At 35.8% G+C, this 22,320-nt stretch overlaps 1 protein-coding gene across 1 annotated transcript in view; it reads right to left on the reverse strand.

The window, feature by feature from the left end:
- The window catches only part of LOC125242313, a 120,642-nt gene extending 105,752 nt beyond the window's left edge, over positions 1 to 14,890 (reverse strand). Inside the window, exon 1 of the mRNA XM_048151082.1 lies at positions 14,863 to 14,890. Within this exon, the coding sequence (XP_048007039.1) occupies positions 14,863 to 14,866 (4 nt within the window). The 5' untranslated portion in view covers positions 14,867 to 14,890. The remainder of the gene's footprint in view (positions 1 to 14,862) is intronic.
- Between the last annotated feature and the right edge of the window lie 7,430 nt (positions 14,891 to 22,320).

Here is a 22,320-nt window from a genome sequence, read left to right on the forward strand (position 1 = left end):
TTTTACATTTAGAATATAATCGGTTTTCGTTACTAAAATAATATATTAAGCCAAAGCACGGTACAAGTTCAGATATTTGGATAAAATATGAAAACTTGAGACAAACAAATTAAAACTCTCAGTCAAAATATTTATGCAGCTTGTCTTTTTACTTTGATTTAGGTAGTTATGTTATTTAAACCTGATTATTAAAATCATTTGAAAGCTTTAGTAAGTAGGTATTTAAATATATGAGTGTGCATGGGAAAACGTCCCACTTTGTCGATTGCTATAAAGCCTCCTTTTCGGTTTATTCTTATAATGATATAAGTAAATCTCTCCTTAATGGTAACCGACAAAGTGGGACGTTTTACTAAACACACTCACATATTTTCGCCGCCACTCTATTAAAGTAATTATGTGAAATACTTGTAAAAACTTGCACGCGTAATCAATCCATCATAGTTATCAAGTCATAACAAATAAACTGTAACTTCATGTCTAGTGAGTGAACAAAGTATAAAACTATAAAGTCGTGCAGAGAAATACGATGGTAATTCAGTAGTGCTTAATTTTTCTCTGACCGAAAATGGACTATACGATCACACTTTAATATTATTCCATAAATACTTCAGTGCCCTTATTAACGAGATTGAAAATGGTCGCTGTGAGAGCAAAGCTTAATTATCAATTAATTAAAAAAGTCACTCCTAATTAAGGCAGCTTTCGCTCCATTTGAAATCCGCTTAGCTGTGTCGGGCGATAATTGAACAATCTAACTTATGACGTGTCATTCATTTTACGCTTTTGCTAAATTTTACAAAGAATGTAGATTGAATTAGATGCAATTATACATCAAATTAAAATCTTTTAAATTTAAATAAATACTTATAATTACAGATACCAGAGAAGATCGAGTATTATAAAGAGTTACTGTCAAAGTAAAATGTGTAATCACAGTGCATAGATTGCCATCTCTTGACACAGGCTTAAAACTTTTGAACCTCAGTTTTGACAATTTGGCCAATAGCTTGATATTTGTGTTAAAATGTCAAATATTAATATTAACGACCGACATCTAGCCGAGCGTCCCCCAATGGTGTTTCGCCATCACCGTACTTTTTTCTGTATGCTTTTGAGGTAGGTTTTTTCTTAGACTTTATCTGTCTATACGGAATTACATGTCTTTGCAGACACTAATGGCAATACTGTTGTGTATTTTCGAGAAGATTCAGTTTTTTTTTAAATAGGTAACTTTAATCTTTTTTCTACTCAGTAATCTCAGTATCACAATCTATCAATTCTACTTGGCTTTAAGAAGCGCCCCGAATTTCGTTTTTCTTTGTTTTGTAAGGCGGTTACAAAATGTAGGGTATGTAAAAGGTCTGAAGAATTTAGGAAATTGTTTAAAATGTGTACATTAGAAAAATACTTGTTTTAATTGTTTTTTATTAGGTACTTATTTACTGGGGCGACGGGGTTGCGAAAGCTCAAATTTTCTCAATAATGATATACTAATTAACTTTTTAGTCAAAGAAGCAGTGACTGAGAACCCTTAAAAACTCTCAAACCCCCGTAATAGTGTCACAGATGTAGTGCGAAATGTCTGCCTTTGTATTTTCACGAAAACTCACGAACATGTCATGCTATTGCAGTCAGTGTCAGTAGGTACAATATGTACAAACATTGACCGAACTAGAATGATAAATACGAACGTTTCCGAGAAAATATTATAGCGAAAAAAAAAGCGCAATTGTTAGAAACAGGTAAAGCATTTATTTGACTACAACTTCAACTAAAAGTGTTGATGAAGTCTAGGACGAAGCATGTTTACCTAAAAGATATTCACTATTGATGTAAAAAGATCCAAGTTAGTGTGCTGGAACTGAATGTGCAGGAAGTGAGTTCCGATCCTTGATGATAAAGGTTGGTGCAAAGCGTCAAGTGCAAATCTGTGCTAGAATAACGACGGGGCGAAACGAAATTCCAAGTCTAGCTCCAAGTTTAGTTCCGGAAGGTGACGAGTAATGACGGGAAAATAAATGTACCTTTATGGAAATAAACCTGTGCAGTCGTAGCTTTACACTAATTCACTGCTTCCTCTTCCTAGATAAAAGTTAAAACTTTAACATTTTTTTACTAAAAATTCGATAAAATCCATTTGCTCTTTGGAACATTTCCGGAGTGAAGTTGGATAATTAAAACAATTTTCATAAAACCCCGCTCTGAAGAAGTGCCAAAAATAAAACAAAAGTGCTCTATTACGGGAGATCGGAGGAATTGCACGTTTCCGCTGTAAGTGCTCGGCGAAGCATCTACTTTGTACTTTTCGCTTACAAATAAATAGACTCATGTAAAATCATTTCCAAAAATCTTCTCTTGACTTGATCAAGGAGTTGCAACACTGTGGGAGGAGCGAAATTTAAATTGAATAAAAAAATGAGTAGCATATTTTTGTGCGGCTCGTGCTTTTAAAGTTAGATGACTGTTGTCCTGAATAGAAGTTATATACTTAGATGGAAAAGCATTCAGAATTGTATAACTTTATCTCATTTTAACGTCACTGGTACTGCATCTCAGACTGTCGACCGATTTTCGACTATTTACACGCGAGTGACCCGGTTTATATGTCAAAGTCATCAATTTTTTTACCACCCTTCACTCTGATATACGTGTCTAATTTCCACGGTAGGTACGTAAAATGTCTATGACTTATTTCAATTCAAGGATCACCTAACCCTACTCCGCATTGTTACACCACGTTGTATAATTATGACAGTATAAAACAAAAGCTCACAGTATGGAGTTGATTGTCACGCGAGTCGGCAATTACTCGCCAAATACTCGCGCACACGCTATGCGTTACAACCGCAAATGAGACGCTTAGGTGGGGCACATTTAAAATCATAACATCACACTTAGAAACATGAAACATTTAGTTTAGACTTAATACTAATGGAATAAGGTTGGTCATGAAAATTCATTTCAGCTCCTAAAGCACTACTTTTCAGTGATAGGTATTAGGATATTTGCCGGTCACCCGGGCACGTTTTAAGTGATATGGGCGCGGTTACTGTTAAAATTATGATATTGTGATGAATTCCATAGGTACTAGCGTTATAAATGCGAAAGTCTGTGTGCTACTTCTTCATCGTTTACCCCATTTGAAACAATTTATTTGAAAGGTACAGAGATAGCTTGTGACCCAGGATGGAACATAGTATATCTAGTTTGTATTCAGAAAATCATCCCTTAAGAAAGTAAAACATATTGATTAGAATGATTTAATTAGGAAACGCCTGGTAACTCATGTAACCAGTTTGCCCGAATTGACTTATTGACTATTAAGTCAATATTTTATACCATTTTTGTCAGGCGCTATTGAAATTACTTATTCGACGCTGAGGATTTCTCCGGCCAAAATCTAGTTCTAAACAAATGAAAACTGTTTAATACAAAACTATTTTCATTAATGTAACGGATATTACAGTCTTACGTAGACGCCCTTATTGCGTAAGAGCTCTACATCAAAGACACGGTTGGTTACAAAGATTGCATTCACGGCGGTATTTCCTTCATCAAGAAGATTGCACCAAGTTTCTTGTTAAATTCGTCTCGACGAAAATATGTGAGGCAACTATGAGTATAACAGCATGGCTGTGACCACATTTCTTCGTAGCATCAAAGATATAAATATGTAACTCCGTATAGACAGATAAAGTACGTACAAAAAAACGTACCTACCTCGGAACCACAGAGAAAAAGGTACGGTGGCCTGATAGCGATACACCTTTAGGGAGACTCTCGGCTAGATGGCGCTAATAATGATATTTAAGATTTTAACACATATCAAGCTAAGAATATAGCCCAAATTGTCAAAACTGAGGTTCAAAAGTTTTAAGCCTGTGTCTAGAGATGGCATTTTTCTTTGGCAGTAACTCTCTAGAAACTTGATCCTCTTTGGTAGAATGGATTCAATCTCTCAAAATAAAATTGATAAATATAGTATTGGGTTGGTAAGAAAGTAATGAGCGATCGATTGAATTCCACATAAAATTTTTGAGAGAGTTCTAGAATCTTCTATGGTCGAAAGTATATAAAGGGCGAGTCGCACATTTTCTCGTCAGTCATTCACTAGCTGTCGCCGAGCTAATATAAGGAAGAAAATGGACGAATTAAAAGTGCATGTAAGGCATTGCTTACTATATGAATTTCAGTCTGGCCATTCAGCCGCCGAAGCAGTGCGTAATATATGTCAGCGTGTTGCTCCTGAAGTTGTGTCTGAGGCCACGGCGAAACGATGGTTCCAGCGGTTTCGTAGTGGCGACTTTTCATTATCAGATCAACCTAAGTCTGGTCGACCGGTGAAGATTGATGTAGCCAAATTAAAAACCTTAATTGAAGGAGATCCGAGGCTAACGAGTCGTATTCTTGCTACCGAGTTAGGCTGCTCTCATGTCACCATAGAAACACATTTACACGAGTTGGGAAAAACTACAAATACAGTGTTTGGATACCGCACGAACTTGATAGAGATCAACTAATCCGCCGTGCCGATATCTGCATACAACTTCTGTCTTTTCGCCGCACATTCAACTGGTTGGACCATCTTATCACTGGAGATGAAAAATGGGTCTTATATATAAATCACACACGCAAACGTCAGTGGCTAGCTCCAAACGAAAAAGGAATAGAGGCACCAAAAACAGAGCCTCACCCGAAAAAAGTTATGCTGTCCGTTTGGTGGGATATTCATGGTATTATTCACTGGGAACTCCTACCAAGTGGAATGACTGTTACCGCATCAGTATACTGTAATCAGCTTGAAAATTTAAACCAAAAAATCTGTCAGAATCGTCCACAGCATGCTAAAGTTTTTTCTTACACGACAATGCTCGCCCACACATTGCAAAAGTGACTCGGCTACAGCTATTGGAGCTAGGTTGGAAAGTGATACCTCATCCACCGTACTCTCCAGACTTGGCACCTACGGATTACGCATTGTTCAGATCGCTAAGCAATGCCTTGACTGAAAAAAAGTTCGATGATCAAGCCCATCTACGACAGTACATAGCTGAGTTTTTTGAATCTAAACCTAAGAACTTCTTCGCCGATGCTATTCATTCTTTACCAGAACGATGGAGACAAGTAGTAGATAACGAAGGCCGTTATATTTTTGATAAATGATTAAAATAATAAATTAAATAAAAATTACAATATTGGTTATGATTCGCTCATTACTTTCTTACCAACCCAATAGTTGCCTAGCAACAGTTAACGTTAACACGCCAAGAGCGTATACAGAGTGGGGCCTGTAACAAAGGCGAAGAATTGAACTGTAGGCTATTCTCCTTATTGGCAGGGTGCAAAGCGGGTGGAGGGGGTAGCTAAAACGATCACAGCGCTCACTACGGCCAAAATTGACATCTTAGTCGCTGACTTGCGCTGTCAAATCCATATTGCAGTAAACATTTTCATGTCGTTTTTGAGATAAATTTAATACGGGCCCAGTAAAATTTGTTATGGCGAATTGTAATAACTCCAAGAAAAGTAGCGACTAAATTCTAGCTATTTCCAAGACCGTGGTGGAAACGAAACCACCGTTTAAGTGAATAGTTGCCGTAAGAAGAAAAGTGTCTTCCAATCTCTGAAGTTTTACATAAAGTGCGTAATCATTTGATACAAGTATTGAATTGAATTTACGTTGAATTTATAGTGCAAATTTTATTGGCGGTAGAAAAACCGACGTGGAAGCCAATCCCAGTTATGTTCGAAAATCATTTTATTTGTTTCCTCATCTGCATGTGCTCCTGTTTACAAATCGAAACGGATTGACTAAAATGCGTAAACATCGAGGTTTCAATGGGAAGAAGGAGCACGAGAACAATAGAAGCAGAAGCAGTCCATCCACTGAAGGCTTATCACATTTTAAATAAAATTCCTGAGAACTTATTTCATCGCATTGATGATTACATATTTGATGTGATATCTGCTAAACCTCCAATATTTTCAAGTAAATGAAACAAGTTTTTGTAATGTATACTATAATTAAAAGTTATCATAGCTAGTTTGTTTTTATTTTACAATAAACCCTGTACCCTGTAAATTATATTTATAATACCTATACCTATAGTTAGCCTATGAAAGTGACATAGCATAGCAATGAACTGATCAACAATTTCAAAAGCCAATGATTTATTAATACTTTATTGCACATAGGTACAAATGGTGGAAAAAAGTCTTCAATCTCTAGAAAATGCCCAGCTAGCGCCAGTTTCTTGTCTTTATTCATCGTCTTAGGTTGGAAAATGATTTCGTGAGCGATGGCACGAAACCCCGTTTTAGTCACCAGTTTGTTAATTTCTCACTGAAAACAACAATTTTAATGTTATTGGCGATAATGTTGTAACCACCATCGTCCAAAATTGTCTAATATAGTAAAATAACACAAGATTTCATAATTTTTTTCAGAATGTTTACTTACTTCTCGCTTGAAAGCGGCGACAATATTGTCCATAATGGTCACCTGTCACGTGGCGTGTCGTCGCGCACGGTCCCAATACTGATCAACATTTGTTCAGTGACTTTTAAAAATTATGAAGTCATTAAATTTTTAATTTTTCATACAAAATAAATATTAGCTTCAATGTACGCCATTATTGTTGTCATTGACGTTGTCTGTCACACTTTAGACTTAACAGAATTCGCAATACATTACCTCTTAGAAAAAACTTTCAAGGGTGATAAAAATCAAAATACAAGTTATTTTTAAAAGTCGCCGAACAAATGTTGATCAGTATAAGGAGAAATAGCCTAGAGTTCAATTCTTCGCCTTTGTTACAGGCCCCACTCTGTATATTGGCACCGCAGCTTCAACGCCAATGACCTATTAATCGCTCACAGACCACAGGTTTGTGTTTGACATGGCGTCGAAAAGGTTAACTAATTTAACTATGACTCGTTCTATATCAGGATTATCGGGCCTGTGTACCTAGCCAACGTACAATTACTTGCGCTTCGTAAGTCGGTCGTAGTGATTTAACACATCAATAACTTTCCTAGTGATTTAACACATCAATAAATATAATTTTCTGTCTCATTGAGCGTCTTTTAACAAGCTTTATCTAATTATATTATACTAGCTTTTACCCGCGGCTTCGCTCGCGTTAGAAAGAGACAAAAAGTAGCCTATGTCACTCTCCGACCCTTCAACTATCTTCACTTAAAAAATCACGTCAATAAGTCGCTTCGTTTTGCCGTGAAAGACGGACAAACAAACAGACACACACACTTTCCCATTTATAATATTACTATAGACTATTATGAGACATGCTAATGTGTACTGATTACCTACTAGTATATAGTTTTTACAGTTAACGTTACATAATTTATGGGCATTTTCAGAATGTTGGACCCCCCAATTAGCGTAAGTTGTTAACATAATTTTTACGAAAAAAAAAACCGCCGCCTTTGGGGTTCTGGTGAAAGCTACTAGCGAATGTTGGATTATGTAGAAATGTGTAGGTATTTTTTAAAACTGCTTTTAATACTTTAATGATTTGATGGCAACACAAATGAATATACATATACCATTAAGGTTTGAGGAAATTCCTCGATTCCTCATGAATCCGATTATAAGAAATCGAAGCTTGACAAAATTTGACTTGAAAACTCAATATTCTTAACAAACATAACTAAATAAATGTCACTGTTCTGAACTTAAATGCATGCTATTCTTAGAAAAATACCAAAGTCACTGTGTAAGTGTGCCGTTCAGATTTAAAGTGTTCCGATCTGATCTTCATCAGCAGTTCCACTGCACCAAATGTCACTGTTCCGTGCGTAAATGCATGCTGTTCCTTAAAAAACACAAAAATCACCATATGTGTGCCTTTCAGATTTGAGGAGTTCCCTCGATTTCTCCAGGATCCCATCATCAGAACTGGGTTCTGAGAAAAATGGGACCAATCTGTATGCATATACATTCATACAAAAAAAAATTTCAAAATCGGTCCAGTAACGACGGAGATATCGTGGAACAAACATTGAAAATAATAAAAAAAAAACATACAGACGAATTGAAAACCACCTTCCTTGAGAGATTTGAGGCGGCGGTTAAAAAATTAACTCACTGTCAGTTTTGTGACGATAATTCGAAACCCAAATTCTGAAAATGTTCATATGTACAGTCAACAACACACCTGTGTATACAGACAAAGTGCCAAAAATATGTATACCTTTATGTACAGGTAATAAAGTTCTGTATACATATTTTTGGCACTTTGTCTGTATACACAGCTGTGTTGTTGACTGTACTAACTAGCTTTTGCCCACGACCCACGAAAAGGAGCCTATGTTACTCTCCATTCCTTCAACTATCTCCACTTAAAAAATCACGTCAATTCGTCGCTCCGTTTTGCCGTGAAAGACGGACAAACAAACAGACACACACACTTTCCCATTTATAATATTAGTATGGATTTGGGTGACATTTTTCGAAGAGTTTAGATGTAGGTCATATATCATACAAACAATTTATACCTAACTATGTAAACTACTTACACTGTCTGGGCACAGTCCGATAACAATGAGTTATGAAATTCTATTCAAAATACGCCTGAATCCTAAGTACCCTTGGCCAAGGGAATCTCTAAATAGCATGAATAAACTGTTCCACAAAGGGCTAAGACTCCTAGTGAAAGTGTTTTAATCGCCGGGATAGTTAAAATATGCAGGACGTCTATTGTAAACAGGATTTTCACGCTCGAAACGCAAGTTGTCCCCTTTAGGGAACAATGAGAGGTTTGAGCAAACAAAGGTATTGTGAAAGTGTGGCACGCTCTGTGGTTCCGTATGAATGTTTGTTCTACTGACTTCGTGTATTTGTTTCGCATGAGTAGTTCTACATTTCAAATTGGTGAACAAACTATTTCAGTTTATGAAAAGGAAATGATTTTTGCTATTAAGAAAATGCTTCAACTTGATTTGTCATCGTTTATTATTTCAGTAAACAAATAGCAAACTTAATGGTTTGGAACTTACCGGTCGAAAAATAGCTACTTAAACTAGAAAGAAAAATTTAAGAATATACCTATAGGCCGAGTTGAACAGGGCAGGGTTTCCTAAAAATAACCACATGTAATATAATAATATGATTCGATTGACAACCATTCATCATCATTTCCAGTTTCGTCCATTTTTACTCCAGCCATCCATATTCACCCCGGTTGACGGTAAATATTCTCTTTCGTAAATGCTAAACTAATTATGGTGCAGTGCAATATGTATTAAATCGGTGTATAACATTTGGTTGTCAGCTGCAGCTGCATTAAACTCACGCTATCAGATATTAGACATGTTTATTTTCTTAGATACGGTATAAGCGTAAGCGGCAACCGCCAAAAGCTACTAATAGGGATGTTACATTATAATTATTTTTGTGACGTCCCGCGTCCCACTGGTTTTAGCGATTGGCGCTTACGCTAGTATTCATGACGCTGACGCTCCAACGTGATGTGATATTCGACTGCTGCTACTGCTAACCGTCAGTAAGGTACTTTTTTCTGTGAAAGACCCCATTTAAAGATGTACTGTGCATTTTGCGGGCACACAAGTGTGAAACTCAAAAAATTCTTAAAAATACAATTTCAAATAAAATAACATAAAACAACTCTACATAAAATGACACTAAAACGTGACGAGACGACGTGTCAATCGTTGTCTATATTAATATAAATAAATTCAGCAGTAATAACAATGATGATTTGATATCGCATTTAAAATAACGACCTGTAATAGCAATAAATTCATATTATAAAGGTAATAATATTATGATAAAATAACTGTCCTTTATCAAACCACATAAAACCTGGAATCCCGCGGCATATCCATACTAGCCTAATGTTTGAGGTCATTCACCCCGAGTGGCATCCAAATCCCCGAACACTGAATATCACGAAAACTGGCACGAATGGGATGAACACAACATTACTTGTACGAATGACATCAGTTATCGGTATACAATCACGGCTATCTTGAGCCATTATGATGTACCACGTGTTCATTCACTCATTCGTGACAGCTGTTGTGAAATACCTGCACAATGTAAGGGCCAAATCAATGTATTATTTACGTAACCCCATTTCACTGCACTACAAATTCAGAGAAGCGAAAAATGACATTCAACATAATCCAGTATCAACATTCTGAACACGAATGCATTGAAATGCCACAAAACCTGTCCATTCCAAACAATTTAACACATTCGCTTCGGCGTAGTAAAGTGCTACGCCGCCCGTAGCTCGTAGACGGTTTATAGCGCAGCACTTACATGCTTCAAGGCTCGGAACTCCTACAAATTTGTAAACTGAACTCGAGATAGGCAACTTCTATCTTTAGATACGCTTCAAATTTATATGCTTCATATCTATTAAGTATATACCCGTTCACCTTGGTAACTTATAAGTTATAACAATATTTCATAAACACTTTAAGAAGAACCGCCGCCGGGTATTATACAAGGTGAAATATAAAGAACCGTTCAAACTTGTCATAGTGACTTTTGAGGCCATAATGAACAACTTTTACTATGGGAGCAATGCTGAAATCGCGAAACAAAATTTGGCAGTTCCATGGAAATGAGCAGCATCATGACTGTCGGAATGTATGGAACAGCCAAGTTTTTTTTGTGATTCCAGCTTTTCTCCCATAATAAAAGTTGTTCATAATGACCTCAAAAGTCACTATGCAAAGTTTGAACGGTCTTTTTTATTTTACCCTGTATTTCTGTACACCGTGTCCAATAAGTTTGAATACAGCACAAATAGCCAATAAAACAAAATGAACTAATAGTTACTACATTATTATTATATTTTATGAATGGCACTCTTATTTACTACATTCACAACAAATGTTTTGGAATAACTCCAGCATTAACTTGTTTACCAGCCTCAAACGCTTCTTAAACGGATCACACGCGGCACGCACCGTTTTCTTCACATTTCATCCCAAATACTCTCAATAATCTTTTTGAAATGATCTAGGTTTATGATTTTATAAAAATTTAGTCTTCAGAGCATGTATGACCATACAAAGTAGTCTAATACGCCTAAACCTGGAGGCCTGGGTGGCCACTCATGTTTCGGATAAAAAACTGCCAAATTAGTCTGAAACTACGCTAGAATACCATTTGCCGAATGTGCTGCAGGTGCGTCTTGTTGGGACACATGATACTCATTCCCAAGCATCCTTTTTAACTTTAAGGCATTTTTTTCTCCAAAACCTTGGTTTTAAAGAAAAAAACGTTGATTTTAACGCTTTTATCTGTAAGTACTGAAGGTAGTTTACCTCGCTTACATACTGCATCCCACACCCGGGCCGATGGTGAGCTCTGGAACCTAGGCACATTTTTCTAGTTGCCCGGAACGTTATCTATCCTCGGTACCCATAATAGTTTATTTTGGACACGTGGCGTCTGTTTTATCACATACAGATTCTGCTTATAAAAAATAACTCGTCACCTGCGTGCCGAGCAAGTATTTTGTTGGCACTTTACCTCTTTGTTTTTCTTAGACACTTCGGAAATTTCATGAACTTTGTGCTTGTATTTTATTAAAAGGAATATACTCTTCAGTTTAAATAAGAATTTGATGGCCTGTGATCCCTATATCTTTAGAACTGAGGTAAAATGTGAGTATTCGGACTTATTGGACACGGTGTATTTAAAACAAATAAAACTTTTTGTTATCTAATGTGCATGTCATCTATCATATCTGTTGTAGGTATATTCTGTATTTAATACAATACCTACATAGAGTAAATACTTAGTTTCATTGAAACATGGTAAAAACGTTCGTAACTCTTTTCAACATACTATTTTCATGTTGCTTGGGTCTCGCGAAAAGTTAGCGGACGGCACATATTTTTTGGAGTTAGGTGCGGACTTTCTAACAAAAAAAATGTTAATGAATGCGAAACATGGGCACTAATTTGGACTTGAATTTTTTTGAGGATTCTCTAAAAATGTAAGATTGAATTGCAATTTCATATATTAAATAATTAATATTATTGCCCCAAGTTTGGACTTTGCAATACATGGAATTTCCTTTATATGTATATATATACTCGTCAACTTACATAATAATGCTATTTCCTCAGGTATATTGTGTACCTTAGTAATAATTTCATTTACATACACCGTGAGCCTGAATAACGCGAAAGATTTTAATTTTAACCACGCATGTTTGATGTAAAAATAAAGAAAAAATAATATTAAGTGTCATTTTTGGAGATTTTACCTATTTTTGAATGTATTTTCACATAAAAAGTAAATGTTATACGTAATACTGGCACTTAAAATGAGTTTTAACGTTTTTTTTTTAAACCTCATTTTTGAAAGGTTTATTTCTCACTTTTTTACATTTATCAATAGGGATAGTGAGACTATTCTCCATAATGGCATCAACGCCCTCAAAAAGGCCTTTTGTACTGAACTGAGTATATGATATGATTTTTTTTTTTTCAATTTGTAATAACTCTGAAACTAGACGACATCCGGAAAAGTTTTTTTGACATTATTCTCTTAATAAGCTAAGTTTATATGATATTAGTCTCTAAACGTCATACTTTGTCGATTGCTATAAAGCCGCTTTGTCAGTTTATTCATATAATAATACAAGTTAATCTCGTCTTAATGGTAACCGACAAAATGGGACGTTTCACTAACACTCACAAATGTGGTCAGGAATACACTGTTAAAATCTTTCTGGTTACTCAAGCGCACGGTGTATACTTTATTTATTTTACGCATTCAGATTTTTTTCTAACTATATATTATTAACCTTTAAAGTAACCTTAGTTTAAAGAAAAATAATAATTTTATTTCACAATTTGTATGTCTTTAATTTAAGCCTGTTCTTTGTTCTAATTAATTGATTATATTGTATTATATTAGGTATCTGATATAATAGTTATTTTAAAACAATCTTAATTAGTGTACACAATTAGACATATTTTATAATCACAGGAAACGATCTATCCTATCATTACATATTAGTAGACGGTTTCCAATTACGAGAGCGAATCATGCTGCGCATTGCAATATGTTTACCTTTTGTGCTGGGCATTCATCACGCAGAGTTGTTTGTTCCATAAAGTAGCTGAACGATCGGTCAGAACTTTTATTAGAAAAACAAATGATAAGTAATAAACTGAAATAGATATCATACACGAAAGAAAAAACGACAAGGCCCACTGGTGGCCGAGCCGGGAATCGAACCCCTTCAGCTTATGAGTCTTGACCACTAGACCACCCGCCCGGTGGGCCCGATATGAGCCTTGTCGTTTTTTCTTTCGCGTATGATATGGATATCAAATTAAATATTTCTTGATTTGTTCTTTTTCAAGTAGTCACATTTCTATATACACCGTGTTTTTTTTTTGTTTTCCGTTAAATACGACACGCAGTTAGATTCGTCATCAAGAACCATTCTGTATATTGCTTTTCGCGTACCGCGTGCGTCGGGCTTCGCCCGACACTTTAAGTTAGAGGTTAGGGCGGCGTGCGTCGGGCTTCGCCCGACAGTTTAAGTTATGGGGCGCCGAAGGCGCCCGGCCTAGGACCGCGTGCGTCGGGCTTCGCCTGACACTTTAAGTTAGGGGGCGCCGAAGGCGCCCGTTTTAGGACCGCGTGCGTCGGGCTTTGACCGACACTTTAACTATGAAGGGCGCCGAAACGCCCGGCAGGACCAAATGTGTCGAGCTTAGCCCGACACTTTTAGTTAGAGGGCGCCGAAGGCCCCCGGCTTAGGGCCACGTGACTCTTTAAGTAAGTTTAGGACCGCGTCTACGGTATGTACACTCTCATGAAGCATACCGTATACTGATTTAGAAGGTATAACTGTCTATCATTTGTCAAATTCTAATGAGTAATTTAGAAGTTATGAGGGAACAGATAAACATACATACATACCCACATACATACCGGTCAGATCATAACCCCCCTTTTGCGTTGCCGTAGACGGGTAAAAACAACTAACATAAAGAGTAAGGGATGCTATTCATGTGTTCAGTAATTAAATCTATTTTTTTAATAATTCGATAACCTTAAGAGTTAGGACGCTAGTTTCTTAGGTAAATTAATTGTATTTTACCTAAACAACCTTCCCTTAAAGTTAACGGAATTCAATAAAAACACGATTCATAAATTATATACTGACGTGAGCTTCAATTCAAATGTATTTTTAACCCCCGACGCAAAAACGAAGGGGTGTTATAAGTTTGACGTGTCTGTCTGTGTGTATGTCTGTCTGTCTGTCTGTCTGTCTGTCTGTCTGTCTGTTTGTCTGTCTGTCTGTCTGTGTGTGTGTGTCTGTCTGTGGCATCGTAGCTCTCGAACGGATGAACCGATTTTGATTTAGTTTTTTTTACTACTGGATTGTGTTTAACCTCCGACTTCACTATAACCCTAAAAGCAACACTGCGAAGGCCGAAGGCCGAGCTCCGCGTAGGGCCGAAGACCTTAAGCGTCACACGATTGGCTCCAACGCCTCCAACACGATACAATCTACTCTAGAGGTATAATATATTCTTATCTAACAATTTTAATTATTAATATAGGTACGTTTTTCTACCATAACACGCTCTAATCAGGCCCGCTGAGGTTTGGGCGCTCTAATTACTTCCTTCTTTTACGCATCACCAATTGCTTTTAATGGGCACTCATTTTCTGGTCCAAGAGTGGAAGTAACACTTCCTATGACATCTGTATAATATGTTTTCTTCTTTTGATAGGCATATTTAAAGTATAGTTAAGTACACGAATATTATTACCGACCGACCAATAACATTTATATAACGTCAGTAATTAATTATAAAAGGACTTACCCATCGCGAATAGTTGAAACGTCCCGACGACTTTGAAGGTGCGACAAACTGACGTTCCTTCAATAGATATTGTTGGGACAGTACTATGAATTAATAATACAATTCGCTACAGGGCTGCGCCATGGATTGTTGCGGATTAAGTGGGCTGATGAATATTTTAGCGTTCTTCTGTAGTTTTAGTAATAACGTTGTTCTGTATACAGGGTGTCCCAAGACTATGAAATGAAGAGAAAATACCTACCTTAAATATCGTAGATAGGACATAAATAATAAATACAGAGTGTAACAAAAATGGTGGTGATCCGTTTAAGGGCGTACTCAGTATCGTATTCTTATCAGGAAAAAGAAGAAGAAAATTTTTTTTTCGCTAAAAAAATTTTCACTTTTGTATTAGCCGGGCCGCGCGAATCGGTCGAATCTCCATACAAAGATAAAAAAATTTTTTGCGAAAAAAAATATTTATCCTACTTTTTCCTGATGAGAATACGATACTGAATACGCCCTTAAACGGATCACCACCATTTTTGTTACACCCTGTATACCTAAAATATTTGACGTTGTTACTTTCTTTTAAAATACTAATAAAAAGAGTTATTATTTTTTGTACATTCTTTCGATTTGCGTCATAACATAGGGCTGTATTTTTTCACATCTATTTAAGTCGGTACGATTCCCAGACAAAGCTAGTTATTATTTATAGAAAATCTTAGAATGCAGTATTACTGACTTTTAAAAACAACTTAAGTCTTCATTGAGCAAAATATCATATCTACGATATTTAAGGTTCGTACTTTCCCTTCGTGTCTAATAGTCTTTCGATGCTATGTATAGCTGACTTTTGACAGCATTATCAACCATTCATTTGTACAAAGAATGTAGTTTGCCAAAAACACCACAAAAATAGTTAAAGAAAAAGTTGCACACTGCACGTATGAACAGACACGTACAGACAAGATGTCATTATCTCTGTCGTACTAATAAGGATGAGAGATAGAAAGATATAACTACGTTACGCTAGGTAGCGTGAACGATTGACAAATTTAGGGTAGACTGGGTACGTTTGTGACAATTTGGGTTTAAACACCTATAATTTTGTAAATTTACCATTTAGCTGGGACTAAAGTGTCTAAAATCGTAATTTGAACATTTGTCTACGTAAAAATACTAAGACATTATTCATAACAGCGCTGTATTCTTCATAAGAGCAAATAAATAACAAATTAAAGAGAAAGTGTCACAAACGACCACAACCCAAGGTCGGTTGTGACAGTGGTTAGGGTCGGTAGTGACAGGCATACAACATACACCCCTATACTAGTAGTTTGGAATGACTTTACTTGACGTAATACAATATTTTCTTATTCTAGAAACAAAGTTACCAATTAGTTTATGTCAAATAACCAAATTTATTGCAAATGTACCGCAAGAGCGATATACGATTTTTAAAGTTCATAATTATGTTTCCACAGTTCCCCGCAGTGAAATACCTACTGCGTTTCTCCACTTCGTAAGCATTTTCATATTTGCTAATATCAGACAGACCTCTCTCGGTCTTCCGCACGCATTTTCTAGGCATCTAAAATAAAATACTATCTAAAATATAATAGGAATAATAATATATTTTATTTTGGACTAAAGGGCTTGCTTGAAAATAGGTAATATTATCATGTTACAACATCTTTGGAACAGAAGCTGGTCTGAAATTTGATAGTTAGCCAAATAGAATAAAAGCGGCTAAAACCGAAACGTTCTGTCGGATGCCAAGGAGTATAGTGGCAGCGAAATTAGTTTTGTCGTACTAACAAATACATTTAGTTGTTTATACGGCAACATAGGAACAAAGGGTTTGTATTATAATTATAAACATTTGGATAACTTACAGTTTGGTGGTAGGTATTAAAACGCCTACGAAGTACCTCCTCGGTCATGGAAGATGGTTTACTAATTTTAGACTCTGTTGCCAAAACCACATTTAACAGCCTGAATATTATAATAATGGAATTTCAGAGAACTCTTTAAAGCTGTTACATGGTTTAGTAGAACCAACCCCTTGATAATATTTATTTGTATTAAAGTCAACACTAATATATTGTTATTGGGCATTTTCAGAATTTGAGTCCCCCCAATTAGCGTAAGTTGTTAACAAAAATTAACCCGCTGTCAGTATTGTAACGACAATTGAGCATAAAATCTGTCTAAAAATTCACTTTTTAACCGACTTCAAAAAAAGGAGGAGGTTCTCAATTCGACTGAATGTTTTTTTTTGTATGTATGTTATTCGATATCTCCGAGAATCATGGACCGATTTTCAAAATTTTTTTTTCATTCGATCAGGTATAACCCCGAGATGGTCTCATTGGCACCAAGTTGGGGTCTGATGATGGGATCTTGGAGAAATCAAGGGAACTCTTCAAATGTTATAGGCACATGTAATGTTTTTAGTGTATTTTTCAAAGGTACACCAGTATTTACGCCTGATGGTGATAACTTTATGTGGCTGAGCTGATGATGGAAGGTCAACTCCTCAATGGTTAGGAGTTAAAGGATAATTCTTTCACTACTGTACATATATTCGGACTGATACATATAATATCAATAGGAACCACTAAAAATCAACAAATAAATAAACTTTTTAACAAAAAATAAAACCGCCTTCAAAAATAAGCGCGTTACAAAACACGGAGAAACTAAAAAGCAAAAAATAATAAAGCTTTGAATTCAGATTTCTTATCGGATTGCAATAATCTAAACATCCAAATTATAAACAAATCAATTATTTTTGGAGTCGGGGCCAGCCTGCGTATGGTTAGGTGGTGCAAACAGGAAATAGCAAGGCGACGAACAGGTCTGGTACCGACTACAAAAATAATTGATTTGTTTATAATTTGGATGTTTAGATCATTGCAATCCGATAAGAAATCTGAATTCAAAGCTTTATTATTTTTTGCTTTTTAGTTTCTCCGTGTTTTGTAACGCGCTTGTTTTTGAAGGCGGTTTTATTTTTTGTTATTTCACATTCTGAATGTAGATTATCGATTAAAGTTTATGTAATTAACACAAAAACAATATTTTTATTGAAATTTCATGCTTAGTTATCGTCACAAAACTGACAGTGAGTTAATTTTTGTTAACAACTTACGCTGATTGGGGGATCCCAAATTCTGAAAATGCCCTATTACATTATTGTACAATATTTTTTTATCGTGAAATGACTCAGACGTGATATAATTTTCAAGGTTTCACAGAGTTTGCTAAATATTACCAACAGAACATACATCGTGGTTTTAAAACAGTAACATTACTCCAGAAAATATCCAAAACAGGAACATCGACAGCCCTTTAACCTGCTACCATACCGTGCATAATCCAATAATGAAATGTGTAGGCGTGGTTCAAGTCCCCCGTCGCAACTAACAGGGGGCACCTTGCGACTGCGGGTCTGTACTCAATTAATGGCGGACCAATATGTGTGACAACTATTAACTATTCATGATCACGATGAGACGGAACACATACACTAAATTTAACCTACCATCTTTGACCTATTCGACGAAAACTGACTTGTGACATATGAGCATTTTCAGAATTTAGGACCCCCCAGTTAGCGTAAGTTGTTAACAAAAATTAACTCACTGTTAGTTTTGTGACGATAATTGAAATTTCAATAAATATATTGTTTTTGTGTTGTAACAGAAACTTAATAAGTATCTACATTTAGAATGTGAAAAAAGTAAATTTTTAGACATATTTTATGCTCAATTCTCTTCACAAAACTGACAGCGAGTTAATGTTTGTTAACGACTTACGCTAATTGGGGGGACCCAAATTCTGAAAATGTCCATATTAAGGTCTAACTATGTTTAGAGAGTAACTATGTTTAGATTGTTCTTGAAAGTAATTAACATTTCACTAGAACAATCATACTATCGACAATCTAGCGACCAGTTCCAGCTAAGCTCTCGACGAATTGAGAAACCTCCTTTTTTGAAGTCGGTTAAAAATACACCTAAACCTTGCAAACCGCATCAAAATTGATTGAGTAATTATATGAGTTTCGCGCAAGCATACACACTACAGACAGACTCAAAAAAAAAGGTCCATTCAAAAATCAAAAAGGTCAAAAGGTTCATTTCGTCACTACTTTTAAAAAATCTCCTATCTCACGCTGCTTCTCAAAGTTAAAATGCAATAAGTCTATATGCATTCCATACATACTTACTACAATTTTCTTTTCCTTGACAGACGAAGATACAAGTTTTTTCAAAAGTAGTGACGATTTATTTTATGTCCTACATATGTTTTTTTATGGTAGGTACATATATGAATAATACATAATCGAGGTTCATTATTTATAATAACAATTCGTGCAGCCGGATCAATCGAGACAACACATTCCTATTATCATTCAGCTTATTGTTTCATATTTGAAGCGTTAAACGAAAATTAATTTATCTCCTCTGAAATTCAATTCCGGCATGAGAGGTACTAAATTATGCACCATTTGCCTTTACCGTATCAACCTATATCATTGTTTGAAATGTAAGCAATGCGCAACTAATTACAAAGCTTTGAATAAATAAGTTATACATTATAAACATAACCCTTTTAACCTTTAACCATGGACGCAACGATACTACTTATTATAATACTTATCAGCAATGATTTATGTTCTGGATTGGATATCTCATACGAAAGTTTTTTACTGCGCAAGTCGCGACACGGCACAAGGGCCAGTTGCATTATCCATTTATAGACACAATCGTGCAGCAGAGAGCTATGGAATTTCCCATACAAAAAAATTGCGAAATGCGAACGCTAAATTCGGTGACGAACGGTTTGGTGCAACCGATCCTATAAGCGCGCTTAGCGTCAATCAGAAGGATTTTGACGCTAATCAATCGGCACTATTCATAGGCTCTAGCATGCCCTTACTAAGTACCTATATTACCTATGTATTTTTATAAGGTGTTTAACAAATTAGTCACGGATATTTTAAGGAACGTTAATTAACATTAAAACAATTAACTTCCACTAGAAATTTAAAAAACTTTTCATATGATTTTTTTGTTTTCATTTACCGAACAAAAAATTTATTGTAATTTTCGTCTAAAAATAACCACCATGTACATTTAACCTGACAAGACGTTTATCACTAGCTTGTCACTCATGTCAATAACTGTTTGTATTAAATGTCATTATGCGCTGAACCAGCGGAAAAACTGGCCAGTTACAGTTAAAAGATACTAAAACCTGTTCAATGAGTTTTCATTAAATGATTACATTAATAGAGGGTGTTTTAACGTAGCAAATTTGTTTCCTAGTTTTCTTCTAAAAAACATAACATAACCTATGATGTTTCATACATAAATATATTCCAGGAACGGAGTACTATCAGCCGTAAAAATATCCGTGACTATAATATTGTCTTCGGTTACCGCGATAGTTACTCATGAAATAAAACTATGGAAACGAATTAAATCGCGTATAATTAATTTAAAATACATCCCGACGTTTCGAACTCTTTACAGCGTTCGTGGTCAACGGGTGACTGAAGAAAAATTAATTATGTGCAAAAGCTACCCACTAGCTAAGCTAAATGTGCAAAATTTTTTGAACATTGTATAACTGGCTTTATTAATAGTGTGTGAACCTGCCTTAGAAATCTATATTATTTGTGGTCATGGTTCGTTAATATTTCTTGTAAGTGGGTAGCTTTTGCACATTTTAATTTTTCCTCAGTCACCCGTTGACCACGAACGCTGTAAAGAGTTCGAAACGTCGGGATGTATTTTAAATTCATTATACGCGATTTAATCCGTTTCCATAGTTTTATTTTATCCGTGACTAATTTGTTAACATCCTATATATAGTTAGGTACCTAGGTATTAGTATTTAACCGGTATGTTCAATGTTAATTTAATAATCAAATATTGTAGTTTGAACTGTCTTACCTAGTAGTTATTCAGTATGACTATCAGGAAAAATGTGAATGTATAATGAGATGAGAAAGTGAGCTTTTCCAAACAATAAATTTTGGATTAAATCCTAACTGAATTGGTTTTAGCGTGAGAGTTCACTTAGTGGAAGGCAGAGGCTTAGTGGAAGGAGTAGTCGGAAAATTGATAATTATAGAACTAGATATTGTAGAGGTAAGAAATAGTTTTTTTTGTTTGATATTTGGGAGTTTGAATTAAATTTTTTCCTCATTATTTTGGACAAGTATTGTGAAATTTTACACATATAAGTTTGGACTTAAAAATAATAGCATTCGCATAATTATGGTAAAAGCCATAATTCATAGTTAATACCGTCGTGTGACCACTGGCCACCCACTAACGGGTCAGAAAGATGACATAGGAGTAACAGCTGGCCCAAGAATTGACAATGGAGCGGGGAGTGTTAGATATACCTCTATTCTATAATTGATGACTCCTCCTCCATGACTCCTCTGGGTGTAGCACATACACTAGTGTGATAAAATTTATCGCATGGGTGCGTCCCTATCGCACTTACAAATAGTGCGAAAAGGACGGCCTGACGTTATATCGTTTTCATCACACCCGCACTTTAAATGTGCTATTGCACGCAGGCGGAGCGTGAGTTATAGAAAAATCGTTCTCCCAAGGGAATAATGAAATTTCTTGTACCTTACTTAACTTTTTTACATCTATTTACATATTTTTTACATCGCGAGTGTGATGAAATACATAGTGTGTAACTCGGGGAGTATGAATATTACTAACTCGAGTCTTTAAATCGCTCCGGCAAGCCGTCGCGATTTAACTTACTCTCGTTAGTAATATTCAACTTTCTCCCCTTCCCCCCTCCCCTTGTTGCACAATGTATTATTATCACGCGACCGCACTAGTGCCATTTAGTTTGTACTCGTACCTACCGCAGTATGAGATATGATAGGAACCCTCGTATTTCGGAAAACAAGTGAATGCCCCTAGATTTCAGGCCCCGTAGCCGAATGACATTTCTACGACGCGAAACGAAAAGGAAACGCCTCGAAAGGTAGTCTGGCTCTGTCACGCCAATACCCAAGAGCGATAGAGATAGATATCTATGAGCATTTCGTTTCGTAAGCGTTTGTGCATTCGGACGCAGGTCAGCCAAATCCTTGGTAACTAAAAACCAAAATAAAAAAAAACTAATTATATTTTATAATTTATTTTAAAATGTTAGTTTTTTTCGTAAAATGCTTATAGTTTCGGCGTAATTGCTAACATTTGGACCACATCCTAAATGACACATTTGAAACACGCGAAAGGGTGTGGAAAATAGATATGAAATTCAAGGACTTTCAAAATTTATTTTCCAGCCATTAGCAAACTACAGTTTCCATCAGATACATCAGAGCGGGCAAGGTGCGCAAAAATATCAGAACACGCCTCTGTTTGCGAAGCATTAGTTCGTTTTCACATTATCCGATCCGATATCGGATGTAGGAAGGAT

Source organism: Leguminivora glycinivorella, chromosome 2, assembly GCF_023078275.1.
Source record: "Leguminivora glycinivorella isolate SPB_JAAS2020 chromosome 2, LegGlyc_1.1, whole genome shotgun sequence".
In the NCBI taxonomy this organism is placed as follows: domain Eukaryota; kingdom Metazoa; phylum Arthropoda; class Insecta; order Lepidoptera; family Tortricidae; genus Leguminivora; species Leguminivora glycinivorella.